At 51.8% G+C, this 16698-nt stretch overlaps 1 protein-coding gene across 2 annotated transcripts in view; it reads left to right on the forward strand.

Moving 5' to 3' along the window:
- LRRC43 (leucine rich repeat containing 43) overlaps nt 1-16698 on the forward strand; it is a 35869-nt gene that overhangs the window by 17521 nt on the left and 1650 nt on the right. For both annotated transcript variants that reach the window (XM_025402751.1, XM_025402750.1), the window contains exons 3-11: nt 607-717; nt 1807-1946; nt 3872-4110; nt 5127-5314; nt 6314-6573; nt 14428-14569; nt 14770-14898; nt 14981-15169; nt 15533-15566. In XM_025402751.1, the coding sequence (XP_025258536.1) occupies nt 607-717; nt 1807-1946; nt 3872-4110; nt 5127-5314; nt 6314-6573; nt 14428-14569; nt 14770-14898; nt 14981-15169; nt 15533-15566 (1432 nt within the window). The remainder of the gene's footprint in view (nt 1-606; nt 718-1806; nt 1947-3871; nt 4111-5126; nt 5315-6313; nt 6574-14427; nt 14570-14769; nt 14899-14980; nt 15170-15532; nt 15567-16698) is intronic.

Below are 16698 nucleotides of genomic sequence, written 5' to 3' on the forward strand. Positions count from 1 at the left end.
CAGAGCCACTGGGAAGTGACACGGCACTGGGGGACAAATAGGGTGACTGGTAGCAGTTTGCCAGGGACTTTCAGTTTCAGTGCAGAAGGTTTCGTGTCCTGGGAACGAACCCCTTCCGTCCTTGGCAGACTGGCACAGTTGGTGACCCTGGAGAAGGGAGGCCCCGCTAGAAAGGGTCCCGATGTCTTTGAGGCCACAGGAACTGAGGAGTCATGGATGGGTCACTGCAGCTTCTAGTCAGACCCTGCTCTGGGTGATTCCTGGACACCTTGACTGACTGCAGTGCCCAGAGTTCACTGTGGCTCTGGGGCAGACAGAAAGGAGAGAGGTTCCTGCCCTCACAGGTGGCTTATGGTCCAACAAAGGACACAGGTCATTGGCCTGGAAATCACGCACCGCCTGTGGTCAGAGAAGGATGGAGGTTGGGAGAGGCTCTTGGATCTTGGCAGAACAATGCAGTGCGGGAACGGCTTCCAGGGAAGCAGGGGGTGGGGAGGGAGGGGAGGTAACTGATGGAGGAGCCGCTGTCTTCCTAATGTGGACATGGGTTCTGTGCCTGTGCTCCCTTGCCTGCTATAGCCCTCAACTTCCTCTCCCCTCTTCCAGGTCACCCTGGTGGATAAAGACCTCCTGAAATTTCTAAAGCTGGAGGAGTTGGTACTGAGCGCCAATCGAATCAAGGAGGTGGATGCCACCAATCTGCCCCCCACACTCAAGGTGAAGGAGCCCTGGTCTGTTTGGAGTATTTGGGCCACCGCAGCCCAGAGGCCTTGCTCTACCCTACCCCACATAGATGTGGCCAGTGTGGGTGGAGGGTAGGGCCCAGCTCCAGGCTTTTAAAATGTAGGGCACTTTCCTAGAAGTTTAACATAGAATTACCGTATGACCCAGTGCTTCCATTCCTAGGTGTATCCATGAGGGAACTGTAAGACAGGGACTTAGCCAGATTCTTGTACTCCAGAGTTCAGAGCTGCTTTACTCACAATAGCAGAAGGGTGGACAGAACTCAAGTGTCTATAAACAGATGAACAGATAAACAAACAAAAAATGTGGCACAGGCCAGGTGCGGTGGCTCACGCCTGTAATCCCAGCACTTTGGGAGGCTGAAGTGGTCAGATTGCCTGTTCTCAGAAATTTGAAACCAGCCTGGGCAACATGGGAATATCCCGTCTCTACAAAAATACAAAAATTAGCTGGGCGTGGTGGCTGGTGCCTGTAATACCAGCTACTCTTCGAGGCTGAGGCAGGAGAATCGCTTGAACCCAGGAGGCGGAGGTCGCAGTGAGCCAAGATTGTGCCACCGCACTCCAGCCTGGGCGACAGAGCAAGACTCCACCTCAAAATAATAATAAATAAACAATAAATAAAAATTTAAAAAGCCCAAACCAGCAAGCAAACAACAACAACAAAAAAGGTGTGTGAGGCCGTGGATGAGAACTACAAGCAAGGAAGGTTAGCTTTGGATTTTTGCCTTATCCATCAAGGGGCCCTTTGGGCCTCCCAGGGACACATTCCTATGGGTTGAGAAGGTGCCAGATGTTATGCAGATCCCCACTGCCAATCCAACATCACCCCCCATTCCAGATGTTGAAGGGTCTTTCACAAAAGGCAAAGAAACTTCCAGAGACCTGCTGCAGGAATCTTTTCTTCCTGGGTTTTTTAAAGGGAGGCCGGGTGGCGCCAGGGAGGCCGGGTGTGAGTAATCTGTGATTCCTCTACTAAATTCTGCGGGACGGAGGGGAGGGGCCTGATCCTCAGCGCTGACTTGGCGCCCTATCGTCCCGGGCCTTCCGTGTGGTCTCCCAGGTGCTGGAGCTCTACGGCAATGAGATCAGCAGCATGGAGTGTCTGTGCGCCCACCCGCCCGCCAGCCTGCAGCACCTGGGGTTAGGCCACAACAAGCTTCTAGGCCCCTTGGAAAGTCTCTACGTCACCGCTGATCACTGGTAACTCCGGAGCCCAGGTGGAAAGCGAGAGGGAGGGATTAAGTATCAGGCTGAGGCGATTTTACCCCGGTGGCGTGAGAGCTCAGCTTTGGTCTTTTCTGTAACTCCCAGCTGGCTGCTAACTCCAGCCTTACGGTTTATTTTTCTGAATCCCCCTTCAGTGGGATTTTGTAAACAAAAAGCCCAGAGAACAAGAGGTGGTGGGTGTGAAAGCCTTTGCTTTGGTGCCGTCTTTTAATTTTTTTATTTTAAATTTTTTTTTTTTTTGAGATGGAGTTTCCCTCTTGCCCAGGCTAGAGTGCTGTGTGCTGTCTCGACTATGCAACCTCTACCTCCCAGGTTCAAGCGATTCTCCTGCCTCAGCCTCCCAAGTAGCGGGTATTGCAGGCACCCACCACCACACCTGGCTAATTTTTGTATTTTTAGTAGAGATGGGGTTTCACCATGTTGGCCAGGCTGGTCTTGAACTCCTGACCTCAAGTGATCCACTTACTTCAGCCTCCCAAAGTGCTGTGATTACAAGCATGAGCCACTGCACTTTGCCTGGTGCCATATTTTAGAGGAGGGTTTCTCCCTTTGGGCTCGCCGGCATTGGTGCCCCATCATTCTTTGCTGTGGGGCTGTCCTGGGTATGGTAGGATATTGAACAGCATCCCTGGCCTGCATCTGCAGATGCCAGGGGCACCTCCCTGCTAGTTGTGACAAACAAAAATGTCTCCAGACAGTACCTAATGTCCCCTGAGCAGCAAAATCCCCCAAGCTGAGAACCGCTGCCCTGGAACCAAGCCCTCCTGGCGCCAGCTGCTCCATCGCTGTTGAAGGTTCAGGCTCGTGAGGAGCCTGCAGACGGTTCAGCTCCCAGTTGATACTCAGCTTGGTTTCCTCCGTGGGTGAGCGGCAGAAAACTTAACATCCTGGACCTGAGGGGTAGGAGGGGGACCAGAGACCACCCAGAAAGGGCCATCAAAGGAAGCTGGGAGAGGAAGGCTTTGCAAAGCATGCTGTGAGAAGTCCCAGGACTTCAGCAGTCCAGCAAGGACGGAAGGGGTAGAACCGCCTCCCCCCTTTCCTTCCCCCAAGGAACCTGGAGGGCACGCCCTTGGGGGGTCCAACCCTCTGCATGCCTGGAGCGGGCGGATGCAGCAGGGAAGGGAAGCCCCTCTCGGACCCTGCTTTCCTCTTCCTCCTCTTCTCTTCTGCTCTTAGGGGAAGAGTGAGGCTAGGATTGGGGGACGCTGTGCTGGCAGCGGCCGCTTGTGTTTTTCGTCTGTTCTCAGAGCTGAGATCAAGTCGCTTTCTAGTTTGTGGCAGCAGGAAATTCACCCTGCCCCTGCCCTGTGTCTTGGTCTGGCCACAGGCCTCGGCCCATGCCCTTTGCAGGCCCCTCCCAGCCCCCTTGCCTCCTGGGGTCCTGCCCCAGTCTGCCTTTGAGACGCCATCTCCTGCTTCTAGGACGCCCAGCCCTCCAGCCTCTGACTCCCTCCTCCCAGTCCCCAGCGTCAACCCCACTCCTGCCCTGTCCACTCCTGCCCCTGTCCACAGCTCCCCCACGGTGGCTGTCCCCTGCTGTGCCATCCAGTCTGCCCGTAGTATTTGTGCAGAGCCTCCTAGACGCACGCAGTGTGCAAAGCTCTACGGAAGCTACTGAGAGGTTTGGCCAAGAAGAGAGGAGTCCCGCGAGGGGAGGTCGGTGGGGGCGTCTCTGTGGCTCTGACTGAGGGCGGCAGTGCTACGGAGAGTGGAGACGAAGAGCCAGGCACTCATTCCCGACCCGGGGTTAACTTGGGTCAAGGGTAGGACAGGGTGTGCAGGCCATGGGTGGGCAGAGTCCTTAGGCCCAGGCCCACCGTTGGTTTGGCTGCAGGGCTGCTTGTCCCCTGCTCACCTGGCTTCTTGACCCTCAGACGGTCCTGCTTACCTTCCAGGCCCAACCTCGTCTCCCTGGACCTGGGCTTCAATGACCTGACAGACCTGCAGAGCATGGTTGCCAGCCTGAGGACCCTCCGGCACCTGCGACTCCTGGTGCTGCAGGGAAACCCACTGGCCTTGGTGCCCTACTACCGCGGCCTCACCATCGACAGCCTGGCCCAGCTCTGCGTGCTGGACGACATCACTGTGTCTCCCAACGAGAAGCATCTCTTCCGGGGGCTCAGCCTCAATGGCGGTGAGGGTGCTGGCAGGCAGGGAGCGGGTGGCGCGTGACACCCCAGCCTCCGCCTGGCTGTGCCCCGCCCTCCTGGGTCCGCACACCCCTCTGTCCTGCAACTCCCCATTTGACCCAGACCCTAGTCAGGTACAGCCTCTCTTCTGGGCCAGAGTTTTCCGCCAGGCTTTGATTCCGTGATTGGGATTTGGAGACAGAAATGAGAGGGGGAGGCTGGGCGCGGTGACTCGCGCCTGTAATCCCAGCACTTTGGGAGGCTGAAGCAGGCAGATCGCTTGAAGTCAGGAGTTTGAGACCAGCCTGGCCAACATGGTGAAAACCTCATCTCTGCTAAAAATACAAAAATTAGCCGGGCATGGTGGCAAGTGCCTGTAATCCCAGCTACTCGGGAGGCTGAGGCATGAGAATCTCTTGAACCCAGGAGGTGGAGGTTGCAGTGAGCCAAGATGACACCAGTGTACTCCAGCCTAGGCAACAGAGCGAGACAAAAAAAAAAAAAAAAGAGGTGGTGCGGGAGGATCACTTGAGCCCAGGAGGTGGAGGCTGCAGTGAGCTATCATCTCACCACTGCACTCTAGCCTGGCCACAGAGCGAGACCCTGTCTCTAAAAAAATAAAAAATAAAAAACCTGTAGGGACTTGGGACAGTTATTTCAATCAGCTTCTTCACCTCCCTGGTGGCTGGAGATCACCCCCTTGTGGTTCATGCTGCAAGGTGCACTGGAGGCTTCTTCAGGTCACTGTGACGTGCTAGATAATACTAAGGTGACCTTCTGCAGAGCAGTCCTTATCATTCCCATATACAGATCAGGAAGACACGCTGAAGAGGGGTATAATGACACCCAGATCACTCCAGGCCAGCTTGCCGGAGCAGTGGCCTAAACCTGACTGCCTCACCAAGGCTCAGCCCTGAGTGCTGGAGAGAATCCAGGGCCCTGTGCCTTCCCAGCCCTCTTGTTTTCTGTCTGCCAACTTCCATTCCATGGGGCCCCCTGTCCTGCCCATTCCTCTCTGCAGATCTCTTGGCACAGGAGGCGCAGTTTGTGGTGACCATCGGAAACATCAGAGGAGTCCTGGACACCTCTGTCCTAGACCCGGAACCTGGGCCCGAAGGCCCTTTCGTTGCTTATAGCTATTATGTGACGTACGATTTTGTGAGAGACGAAGAAGGTGAAGCGGATGAGGACACAGGCGAGCTGGCCGAGGTGTGCCCTGGGCTGTCCCTGGGAGTGTGGGAGGCTCTTGTGAAGGCTGAACCGCTTCGTGGGCCCCAGGAAAATCCTTTTAATTAATTAATTTATTTATTGAGGCAGAGTCTCACTGGAGTGCACTGGTGTGATCTCAGCTCACTGCAACCTCTGCCTCCCGGCTTCAAGCGATTCTCCTGCCTCAGCCTCCCCAGTAGCTGAGATTACAGGTGCCCACCACTACGCCCAGCTAATTTTTGTATTTTTAGTAGAGATGAGGCTTCACCTTGTTGACCAGGCTGGTCTGGAACTCCTGAGCTCAAGTGATCCTCAGCCTCCCGAAGTGCTGGGATTACAGGCGTGAGCCACTGCACCCAGCCCCATTCTGCAATTTCTTTTTTTTTTTTTTTTTTTTTTTGAGACAGAGTCTCGCTTAGTCGCCCAGGCTGGAGTGCAGTGGCCAGATCTCAGCTCACTGCAAGCTCCGCCTCCCGGGTTCACGCCATTCTCCTGCCTCAGCCTCTCGAGTAGCTGGGACTACAGGCGCCCGCCGCCTCGCCCGGCTAATTTTTTGCATTTTTAGTGGAGACGGGGTTTCACCGTGTTAGCCAGGATGGTCTTGATCTCCTGACCTTGTGATCCGCCTGCCTCGGCCTCCCAAAGTGCTGGGATTACAGGCGTGAGCCACCGCGCCCGGCCCCATTCTGCAATTTCTACAACACCTCCCATCTCCCTCCACATCAGAAGAAAACCCAAGGATACCATCCGACTAGGGGAAATGTGATGACGCCTGTCTCCTGCTCCCACGTAGAAGTGGTTCTTGCTTTTGCTCTTAACATAGGTCTCTCAGAAAAAACAAAACTGGGTTTCTAAGAGCCTTCCTGCCTCCTGGCGTGGTGTGTCTGCTCATGCGTGAACCTCACCCAGGTGTCGGGAGCTGTGTTACAGACACCCCCGGGCATCAGCTGAGCGTGTCCTGAGGACGGCAGCCTTGGACGAGTTTCTGTCTTCCTGCAGATCGTCAAGCCCTCTCCCAGCTCAGAATTATTAGTTGAGGAATCTCCTGAAGAGGTCGGCGAAGATGTCATCAAAGACATTGCTGGAGGGGTCACTGAAGAGGTCGAAGGATCTCTGGAGTCTGAGGTGGAGGAGTCAGGAGAGTCGGAGCTGTCTGTCATCTCGGGGCCTTCAACCGTCTTGCAGACGCCAAGGGCCTCTGCAGAAGAGCTGGCCAAGTTGCGGCTGCGTATAGATCCCCGGCTCTGCCCGTCCCCAGGGTAAGGATGGAAACCTGAACCAGGGCAAGTGGTCAGAGCAGTAGGGTCACAAGCCTAGACCACACTGTGGCCTTCCATTAAAAGTCCTGAGGCTGGCTGGGCGCAGTGGCTCACGCCTGTAATCCCAGCACTTTGGGAGGCCAAGGCGGGCAGTCAGGAGATTGAGACCATCCTGGCTAACACGGTGAAACCCCGTCTCCACTAAAAATACAAAAAAATTAGCCCCGGACGTGGTGGCGGGCACCTGTAGTCCCAGCTACTCGGGAGGCTGAGGCAGGAGAATGATGTGATCCCAGGAGGTGGGGCTTGCAGTGAGCCGAGATGGCGCCACTGCACTCCAACCTGGGCGATACAGCAAGATTCTGTCTCAGAAAAAAAAAAAAAAGGTCCTGAGACTGAGTCTCTCCTGGATCCCCCACCCCCAGGAATGGTTAAGGCCCCACTAGGCTGTTAGCTGTGCTGGCAGCATTTAGATTTAGTGTTCAGCCCTCTTTTCTGAAGGGTTGAACTTAGCTCTACTCTAACCATCTACTCAAAGTACAACTGAGTCCCACTTCCCTGACCAGCCAAGATTTTCGGAATGATTGAATTTCTTTTTTGGCGGGGACGGAGTCTCGCTCTGTCACCCAGGCTGGAGTGCAGTGGTGTGATCTCAGCTCACTGCATCCTCCACCTCCCAGATTCAAGCAATTCTTATGCCTGCGCCTACAGTTCGGACTACAGGCATGTGCTACAATGCCCGGCTAATTTTTATATTTTTAGTAAAGATGGGGTTTCACCCTGTTGGCCAGGCTGGTCTCGAGCTCCTGGTCTCAAGTGATCTGCCCGCCTCAGCCTCCCAAAGTGCTGGGATTACAGGCGTCAGCCATCGCACCCGGCCTGAATTTCTTGAGTCGATTGAGAGATTATAAATTAACAGCCCTTTTCATTTCAGCCCTTGGGTGTGAAAACCTTTTTTGGTTTAACATTTTAATCCATCTAAGATGTATTCTGGCACATAAAGTGCTGTAAGAATCTTCCATCTGGCCGGGCGCGGTGGCTCACGCCTGTAATCCCAGCACTTTGGGAGGCCGAGGCGGGCGGATCACGAGGTCAGGAGATCGAGACCATCCTGGCTAACACGGTGAAACCCCATCTCTACTAAAAATGCAAAAAATTAGCCGGGCGAGGCAGCGGGCGCCTGTAGTCCCAGCTACTCGGGAGGCTGAGGCAGGAGAATGGCGTGAACCCGGAAGGCGGAGCTTGCAGTGAGCCGAGATCGCGCCACTGCACTCCAGCCTGGGCGACTAAGCGAGACTCTGCCTCAAAAAAAAAAAAAAAAAAAAAAGAATCTTCCATCTTCCATCCTGTATATCATGTTCTTTCTTGCCAGTCTAGCTCTATTTCTTCTTTTTTGTGCTACTTTTGTTATGAAGATTGTAGTAATTGTTATAAATATTAATTTTATTATAAACATACATGTTACAGACCCAACAATACATTGTTATAATTACTACTTTATATACTCCATGTCTTGCAGAGTAAAAAGGAGAGCACAAAAATTTTTTTTTTTTAAGCTTGTTAACCTTCTTAGTTACCATTTCTGGTTCCTTTCATGTCTTCCTTTAGAATTGATTTGCTGTTGTGGCTCATGCCTGTAATCTCAGCACTTTGGGAGGCCGAGGTGGACAGATTACTTAAGTTCAGGAGGTGGAGACCAACCCGACCAACATGGTGAAACACCGTGTCTACTAAATACAAAAAATTAGCCAGGAGTGGTGATGCGCACCTGTAATCCCAGCTATTTGGGAGGCTGGGGCAGGAGAATTGCTTGAACCCAGGAGGCAGAGGTTGCAGTGAGCCGAGATTGCACCATTGCACTCCACCCTGGGCAATAAGAAGTTCCATCTCCAAAAAAAAAAAAAAAAAAAAAAAGAAAAGAATTGATTTACTTTCTGGTTTCATTCCTTCCCTCCCTCTTTCTTCCTTTCTCTCTTTCTTTTTTGGGGTGGGGTCTCACTATGTTGACCAGGTTGGTCTTGAACTCCTGATCTCAAGCAATCCTACTGCCTCGGCCTCCCAAAGTGCTGCAATTACAGCTGTGGGGCACTATGCCTGGTCTTGGTGTCATTTTCTTTCTCCAGTATGCTTCATTCTCACCTCCATTTCCTTCATGTTGTTATAGTCAAATATATTACATTTCTACATGTTATAGCCCAAACTGCAATCTTATAGATGTTATCTTATGCTATTGTATTTTATTCTAATTAGAATCAAGGACAAGAAATATATGATGATACTGTCTTTTGTATTTGCCTACGTGATTACCTTTATTGGTGCTCTTTGTTTTTATGTGAATTTGAATTACCCTCTGGTGTTACTTCTTTTCAGCCTGAAGAACTTCCTTCAGGAAGTTAATGTATTCATGTATGCAACTTCTTTTCATGTTTTGTGTAAGGCAGATCTACTGGCAACAAAGTCAGTTTTTTCTTTCTCTTGATATGTCTTTATTTCACCTGCAATTTTGAAAGATAGTTTTGTTGGGTATAGAATTATTGGTTGACAGTTTTGGTGTTTTTTTCCCCCCACTACCCCAGAACATCTTTTTTTTTTTTTTTTTTTTGAGAGGGAAGTCTCGCCCTATTGCCCAGGCTGGAGTGCAGTGGCTGGATCTTGGCTCACTGCAACCTCTGCTTCCTGGATTCAAGTGAGCGATTCTCCTGCCACAGCCTCCTGAGTAGGTGGGATTACAGGTGCCTGCTACCATGCCCAGCTAATTTTTAGTAGAGGCGGGGTTTCACAATATTGGCCAGGCTGGTCTTGAACTCCTGAGCTCACACTCGAGCCTCCTCAGCCTCCCAAAGTGCTGAGATTACAGGTGTGAGCCACCATGCCTGGTCTACCCTAGAACTTTGAATATGTCTCCTGCCTGCCTACTGGCCTCCATTGTTTATGATGAAAAGTCAGCTGTTCATCTTATTGGGATTCCTTTGTCTGTCATGAGTCATTTTTCTCTTCCTGCTTTCAGGATTTTCGCTTTGTCTTTCAGTATTTTTACTATGATGTGTCTGGGTGTGAATATGTTTGCATTTATCCTGCTTGGAGCTTGTCAAGCTTCTTGAATATATAGATGAATGTTTTAAATCAAATCTTGGAAGTTTTCAGCCATTATCCTTCAAGTATTTTTCTCTATTCCTTTTTCTATCGCCTCTCCTTCTAGCACTTCTATTATGTGTTCTTTTAGTAGCTCTTCAGAAAACCCAAGGAAAATCTGGAGTGTTTACCAGGGGCCCACCTCCTTGGAGGGCTTTGAACACAAATTTTTGTCCCCCTAGTGCCCATGAGGTTGCCTAAAGTTCCCTTCAGCTTCTCAGCCACCACTTTTGGAATTGGCTCTTGAGCATTAATGTGGCACTAAGCTCATTCTCTTTGACTGTTCCCCTTTGCCCTGATGTTGGCCCTGAAAATTCTGTGACTTGGCTCTTCAGCACCTTCAACAGATAATGTTAATATTGTGTCCAGCTGATATGACTGTTCTCAGCAGGAAGGTTTGTCCAGTATAGTCTAGTCTACCATGTCCTAAAACAGAATTTCCACATTGATTTTCTAAAAATACATTTTGTTTTTGCAGTCTAATAGATTTATTTTAAATTGTCTTAAGTTATATTCCTTAGTTTACTTGTAAGCCTTTATATTTTCCATATAATTATTTGCCATATGTAATTGCCCAAGTTCAACAATTAGCAAACGCCAGTCATCCACATACCATTTCCAGGTGTGATGCTGGGTATCGGGATTACAAACAACAAATCAGATAGAAAATGGTCTGTTCTAGAGGGTTGGGTGCAGTGGCTCATGCCTGTAATCCCAGCACTTTGGGAGGCCAAGGCAGGTGGATCACTTGAGGTAAGGAGTTCGAGATCAGTCTGGCCAACATGGTGAAACCCTGTATCTACTAAAAATATAAAAAAGTATCTGGGCATGGTGGCACATGCCTGTAATCCCAGCTACTCAGGAGGCTGAGGCAGAAGAATCGCTGGAACCCGGAAGGCAGAGGTTGCAGTGAGCCGAGATTGTGCCATTGCACTCCAGCCCGGGAGACAGAGCAAGACTCTGTCTCAGAAAAAAGATCTGTTCTATTTGGGCACTTACCTTTTCATGAAGGAAGTGAACAAACAGTAATTACATATTCTAATGTCACAAGCGGTACACCAGAGAAAGTACAGGACAAATCTCTGCCCCTAGGGTGGGCACATAGACTTAGACACAAAGGATAGTGGAAATGAGACTTTTAATGGCAGTTTTGCAAGATCCGGTGACTGGTAGGCAGGCAGCTGGGGCAGTCACAACAGGTCATTTATCTCCTAGTGGGCAAACCCCTCTCCCAGTTCCTCATTGGTTGAGTACTGTGGGGTTACAATCTTCCTGGGTGTCACCTAAGTTTCATTATCCCCTTATAAGATCATACTGCGTCCCCTTCCCCACTCAAGTTTTGCTCTTGTCGCCCAGGCTGGAGTGCAGTGGTGCGATCTCGGCTCACTGCAACCTCTGCCTCCTGGGTTCAAGCAATTCTCCTGCCTCAGCCTCCCAAGTAGCTGGGATTACAGACGCACGTCACCACTCCTGGCTAATTTTTTTTTTTTTTTTTGGTATTTTTAGTAGAGACAGAGTTTCACTACGTTGGCCAGGCTGGTCTCAAACTTCTGACCTCAGGTGATCCACCCACGTTGGCCTCCCAAAGTGCTGGGATTACAGGAGTGAGCCATCACTGGCCCCCTTTTATGGGCTGACCCCTCCTCTACTTCCTGTTCGCTAAGCGTGACTTTCTAGGTGCCTGAGTCGTGTGGTTTGTCACGTCTGCAAGGCTGGCTGCCAGTACTTAGATTTTTCATGCCTTGCAAATGGACCATTTAAACTGTTTCTCACAGGAGGAATGGGAGAAAGAAGATTAACTATGGAGGAAGGCAGGGATTGGCAAGAGACAGGGCTGGAGAGAGAGAGAGAAAAAGACCCCTTTCTCCTAAGCGGAAACTATCGGAAAGTTTTTCAGCAGAGGAGTAATGAGATCAGGTTTCACATTTGAGGAAGATGACTGCAGTGGACACGGTGACAATGTGCAGACAGACTTTCAACTCTTCTCCTCACTTCTCCGCTAGATCGTTGAGTGCTAGCCTTCATATGTTTGTATCATTTATGTACATATGTTATCACTGGTTTGGGGTTTTTTAAATGCCATTTTTTATTCAGGAGGGTCAACATTTCTTTAAGCTGAGAAGTACAATTTTTCTTTTCCTTTTTTTTCTTTTTTTTTGAGATGGAGCCTCACTCTGTTGCCCAGGCTGGAGTGCAGCGGCGTAATCTCGGCTCACTGCAACCTCCGCCTCCTGGGTTCAAGCGATTCTCCTGCCTCAGTCTCCCGAGTAACTGGGATTAGAGGCATGCGCCACCACACCCAGCTAATTTTGTATTTTTAGTAGAGGTAAGGTTTCTCCGTGTTGGTTAGGCTGGTCTCGAACTCCCGACCTCAGGTTATCCGCCCGCCTCTGCCTCCCAAAGTGCTGGGATTACAGGCATGAGCCACCGCGCCTGGCGAGAAGTACAATTTTTCACATTCTATCTTGGATTCTTTCTATGTGTCCATTTCACTACATTTCTTCTTTTTTTTTTTTTTTTTTTTTTCTGAGACGGAGTCTCGCTCTGTCGCCCAGGCTGGAGTGCAGTGGTGCGATCTCTCTCACTTCAATCTCCACCTCCCGGGTTCAAGTGATTCTCCTGCCTCAGCCACTTGAGTAGCTGGAATTACAGGTGCCCGCCACCATGCCCGGCTAATTTTTGTACTTTTAATAGAGACAGGGTTTCACCATGTTGACCAGGAAAGTTCGAGACCAGAACTCCTGACCTTAAGTGACTCACCTGCCTCAGCCTCCCAAAGTGCTGGGATTACAGGCGTGAGCCACTGCGCCCGGCTGACATATAGTTAGCATATCATAATGTTCATTTTAAAGCGCATGTGTCGGTGGTTTTTAGTATATTCACAGAGTCGTGCAACCATTACCACGGTCTAATTCCAGAACGTTTCCATTACCCCAGAAAGGTACCCATTAGGCGTCACCTTCGATTCCCCTATCCTTCTAGTCCAAGGTGACCATTAAAGTACTTTCTGTCTCTATGGATTTGCCTGTTCTGGACATTTCATATGGATGGAATCACAAAATGCGTGGCCTTTTGTGTCCGGCTTCTTTCACTGAGCATCGTATTTTCAAGGTTCATCCATGGTGTAGCATCAGTGCTTCCATCTTTTTTCTTTTTTTAATTTAATTTTTTTTTTTTTTTTGAGATGGGGTTTCGTTCTTGTTGCCCAGGTTGGGGTGCAATGGTGCAATCTCGGCTCACTGCAACCTCCACCTCCCAGGTTCAAGCAATTCTCCTGCCTCAGCCTCCTGAGTAGCTGGGATTATAGGCACCTGCCACCATGCCCGGCTAATTTTTGTATTTTTAGTAGAGACAGGGTTTCACCATGTTGGCCAGGATGATCTGCCCGCCTTGGCCTCCCAAAATGCTGGGATTACAGGTGTGAGCCACCGCGCCCGGCCTAGTTTCACGATTTTTACGTTTCCCTTGTAACACTTGGTTTTTCACAGTTTACAAGCCTTCGTTAATTTACTGGGCTTTACCTGCTGTGATATTTCGTTTGGCAACTTGGTCTCTACTTATCTTGAAGGGAAAGTGTTCTCTATCCTCAGTGATGAAATAAGTTATTTATTCTATTTTCTTCTGGTTTCTATTAACGTTCAACTTGGACATACTTTAAATTTGTTGGAGTGTATTATTAATTCTCCTTCATGCTGTGATTCGGTTGGTAGAACAGTTTATGTTAAGCCACTTCCCGAGTGGGATGCTGCTTCAGGATTGCCATGGTGTTCTGAGACAGGAAACTCCAGTCGCCTCTGTGTTCTAGCCTGGGGCTAGGCTAGAATTGTTTCTGCTTTTTTTTTTTTTGAGATGGAGTCTCACTCTGTCACCTAGGCTGGAGTGCCCTGTCACAATCTCGGCTCACTGCAAGCTCCACCTCCCAGGTTCAAGCGATTCTCCTCCCTCAGCCTCCTGAGTAGCTGGGACCACAGGCACGTGCCAACACGCCTGGCTAATTTTTTGTATTTTTAGTAGAGATGGGGTTTCACTGTTAGCCAGGATGGTCTCGATCTCCTGACTTCGTGATCCGCCTGCCTCGGCCTCCCAAAGTGCTGGGATTATAGGCGTGAGCCACCCCGTCCAGCCTCTGCTTTTTTTTTTTTTCCTGTAGGAGGGCCTCACTTTGTTGCCCAGGCTCGAGTGCAGTGGCATGAACACGGCTCACTGAAGCCTTGACTTCCTGGGCTCAAGCAATCCTCCCACCTCAAGCTGGGACTACAGGCATGTGCCACCACGCCCAGCTAATGTGTCTATTTTTTGTAGAAACGGGGTCTCGACATGTTACCCAGGCTGCTCTCGAACTCCTTGGTTCATGCAATCCTCCCATCTCGGCCTCCCAAAGTGCTGGGATTAGAAGCCAGAGCCACCACGCTCAGCCCTTGGCTGAACTCTTCACAAACAACTCTTGGTGCATTGTGGTTGGTTTCTGTCAGTTGCTCAGGGCGGTCCTGCCTCTGAAGGAGGGCTCCACGCACCTTTGTTTTGCTCTCTCCTCTGTGGCCACATTCCTTTCTTGCCTTCTGGTCCCCTTGCCCTGCCTGCTGGCAGCCGGGCCCTGCCTCACGCTGTTTGTGGGCTTCGATGATCATGGTCTCCTCGGATGTCCCCTTGCAGTCCTGTTCCGGGTCCCCGGCCACAGCCCCTGGCTGACAGCACCCACAACTTCATCTCTCCCTCCCCAAGGACTGTCCTCTTCAACACCACCCACAAGCCCTGGGCTGAGGTCATCCCGTGCGGCTACGAGATGCAGCACTCTCTCAGGGACCTGGTGCCACTGAAGGCCTTCCTGCTGGCGGGAACCACTGTGACCATCGTGGAGGAGAAGGTGGGCAGGCGGAGTCAGCGCCCGCTGTCCACAGGCTGCACTTCTGCCCCTGTTCCTGTTCCCGTCGGGCCGTCCCCCATGGGAGCCCCGCTCCCTGGTTAGATGAGGTCTCAGCGCCGCTCCAGAAAGGGTGAGGGAGAGGCGACCCCAGGCAGCCCACCTGGGCCTCTGCTCACTCGAGGATTCTCTCCTCCCCCTAGATTCTCTCCTGGCCTGTGGTGCTACCTGCTGTTGACAGTCCCCTGTCTGCCAAGAGAGGAAAGGGGGAGAAGGACAAGAAAGGGAAGGAGAAAGACAGGAAGGGGCAAGGAGAGAAAGAGCCAGCCAAGGTACTGGGCCTTGGTGCTGGGGAGGGCAGCCTGGCCACATCCTTGCCTCGACACGTCCCACCCTCCTGTCCTCCCCTAGCAGGAGCGGAAGGTGCCGAAGAAGAAGAAAGAGCTGCCCAAGGAGCTCCGGCAGGACCCCCCCATCCTCCAGGTGCTGGGCCGGGGCCTGGTGATCCTGGAGCCCCTGCTTGCCGGGGAGCCCCTGGTGTCCACTGTGTGCAACTTCGGCATGGTCCGCACCTTGACATCGGACAGGCTGACACTGGCCAGGGTACAGCCGGGCCCCAGCCACATCCTCCGCCTCTGCCTTCGCCCTCCCCACCGGAACCCTGTGGGCAAGCAAGGGCTGAGGGCCTAGGTCACCGGATGGGGAGGAGGTGGCAGGGAGGGCCTTTCCCTGGGTCACGCAGCCAGCGAGGCTGCTGGTGCTGCCGCCTGCACAGAGGGCGCCTCCGGGGACTTTGGCCCAGTCAGCAGCCTTCCCCTGGGGGTGGGCTGGGGCAGGCACCCTCACCAGGAGACCCCCGCCTTCCTGGACCTGTCAGATGTCTTGGAGGACGTGGGCCCCCAGAGACACTCCTCCAGCACCTCCCCTCTCCAGTAAGCATCTCGTTTTGTGGTTTTTTTCTCTCAGGATTCAAAGAAGATTAAGAAAGTTGCCAAAAAAGGTGAGTGCCGATGGTGGTGACTGAGGGCAGGGAGTGTCAGTAGGACCCGCCGAGAGCCAGCCCCGGTGGAGGCCAAAGGAACAGAAGGGTGGGGAATGGTAGCTTCTGGCCTGGCCTGGGGAGAGGCCACATCCCCTCTTAGGATCCAGTGTTGTTATTTCTTCTCTGCAGCCCTCAGACCACAGGGCCTGTGTGGGTTGTGGCGCGGGTGGGGAAGGCACCTGTGGTAGAGCCATAGGGGGCAAGGGCTTGGAGCTGGGGCTGCCTGGGGTTCATCTGCTTCCGAGGTATCTGCCTCCAGCTTCAGGCCATCGGCCCTCATTTGCTGTAAAAGGGACCTGGACTTGTCCTGTGGGGAGCTGCAGAAGCATCTGAAATGGGTGCGTCTCAGATTTGAGGTTCAGAAAGAACATCCAGCCGGGAGGGAGAGAAAGGAGACAGGGAGAGCCGTGGGAGGTGGCTGCAAAGGCACGAGGCCCGATCACAGCAGAGCAACCCATCAGGCTGAAGCTGAAAAGTGGAAACAGGCCCGACGTGGTGGCTCACGCCTGTAATCCCAACACTTTGGCGTGCTTATCACCTGAGGTGAGGAGTTCAAGACCAGCCTGGCCAACACGGCGAAATCCCGTCTCTACTAAAAACACAAAAATTAGGCCGGGCGCGGTGGCTCAAGCCTGTAATCCCAGCACTTTGGGAGGCCGAGACGGGTGGATCACGAGGTCAGGAGATCGAGACCATCCTGGCTAACACGGTGAAACCCCATCTCTACTAAAAAAAAATACAAAAAACTAGCTGGGCGAGGTGGCGGGCGCCTGTAGTCCCTGCTGCTCGGGAGGCTGAGGCAGGAGAATGGCGTAAACCCGGGAGGCGGAGCTTGCAGTGAGCTGAGATCCGGCCACTGCACTCCAGCCTGGGCGACAGAGCGAGACTCCGTCTCAAAAAAAAAAAAAAATAAATAAACAAAAACAAAAACAAAAATAAAAATTAGCCAGGTGCGGTGGTGAGTGCCTGTAATCCCAGCTACTCAGGAGACTGGGGCAGGAGAGTTGCTTGAACCTGGAAGGCAGGTTCAAGCTCAGGTAGTGGGCTGAGATTGTGCCATTTCACACCAGCCTGAAGAAGTAAACGTTGA

Source organism: Theropithecus gelada, chromosome 11, assembly GCF_003255815.1.
Source record: "Theropithecus gelada isolate Dixy chromosome 11, Tgel_1.0, whole genome shotgun sequence".
Lineage (NCBI taxonomy): Eukaryota > Metazoa > Chordata > Mammalia > Primates > Cercopithecidae > Theropithecus > Theropithecus gelada.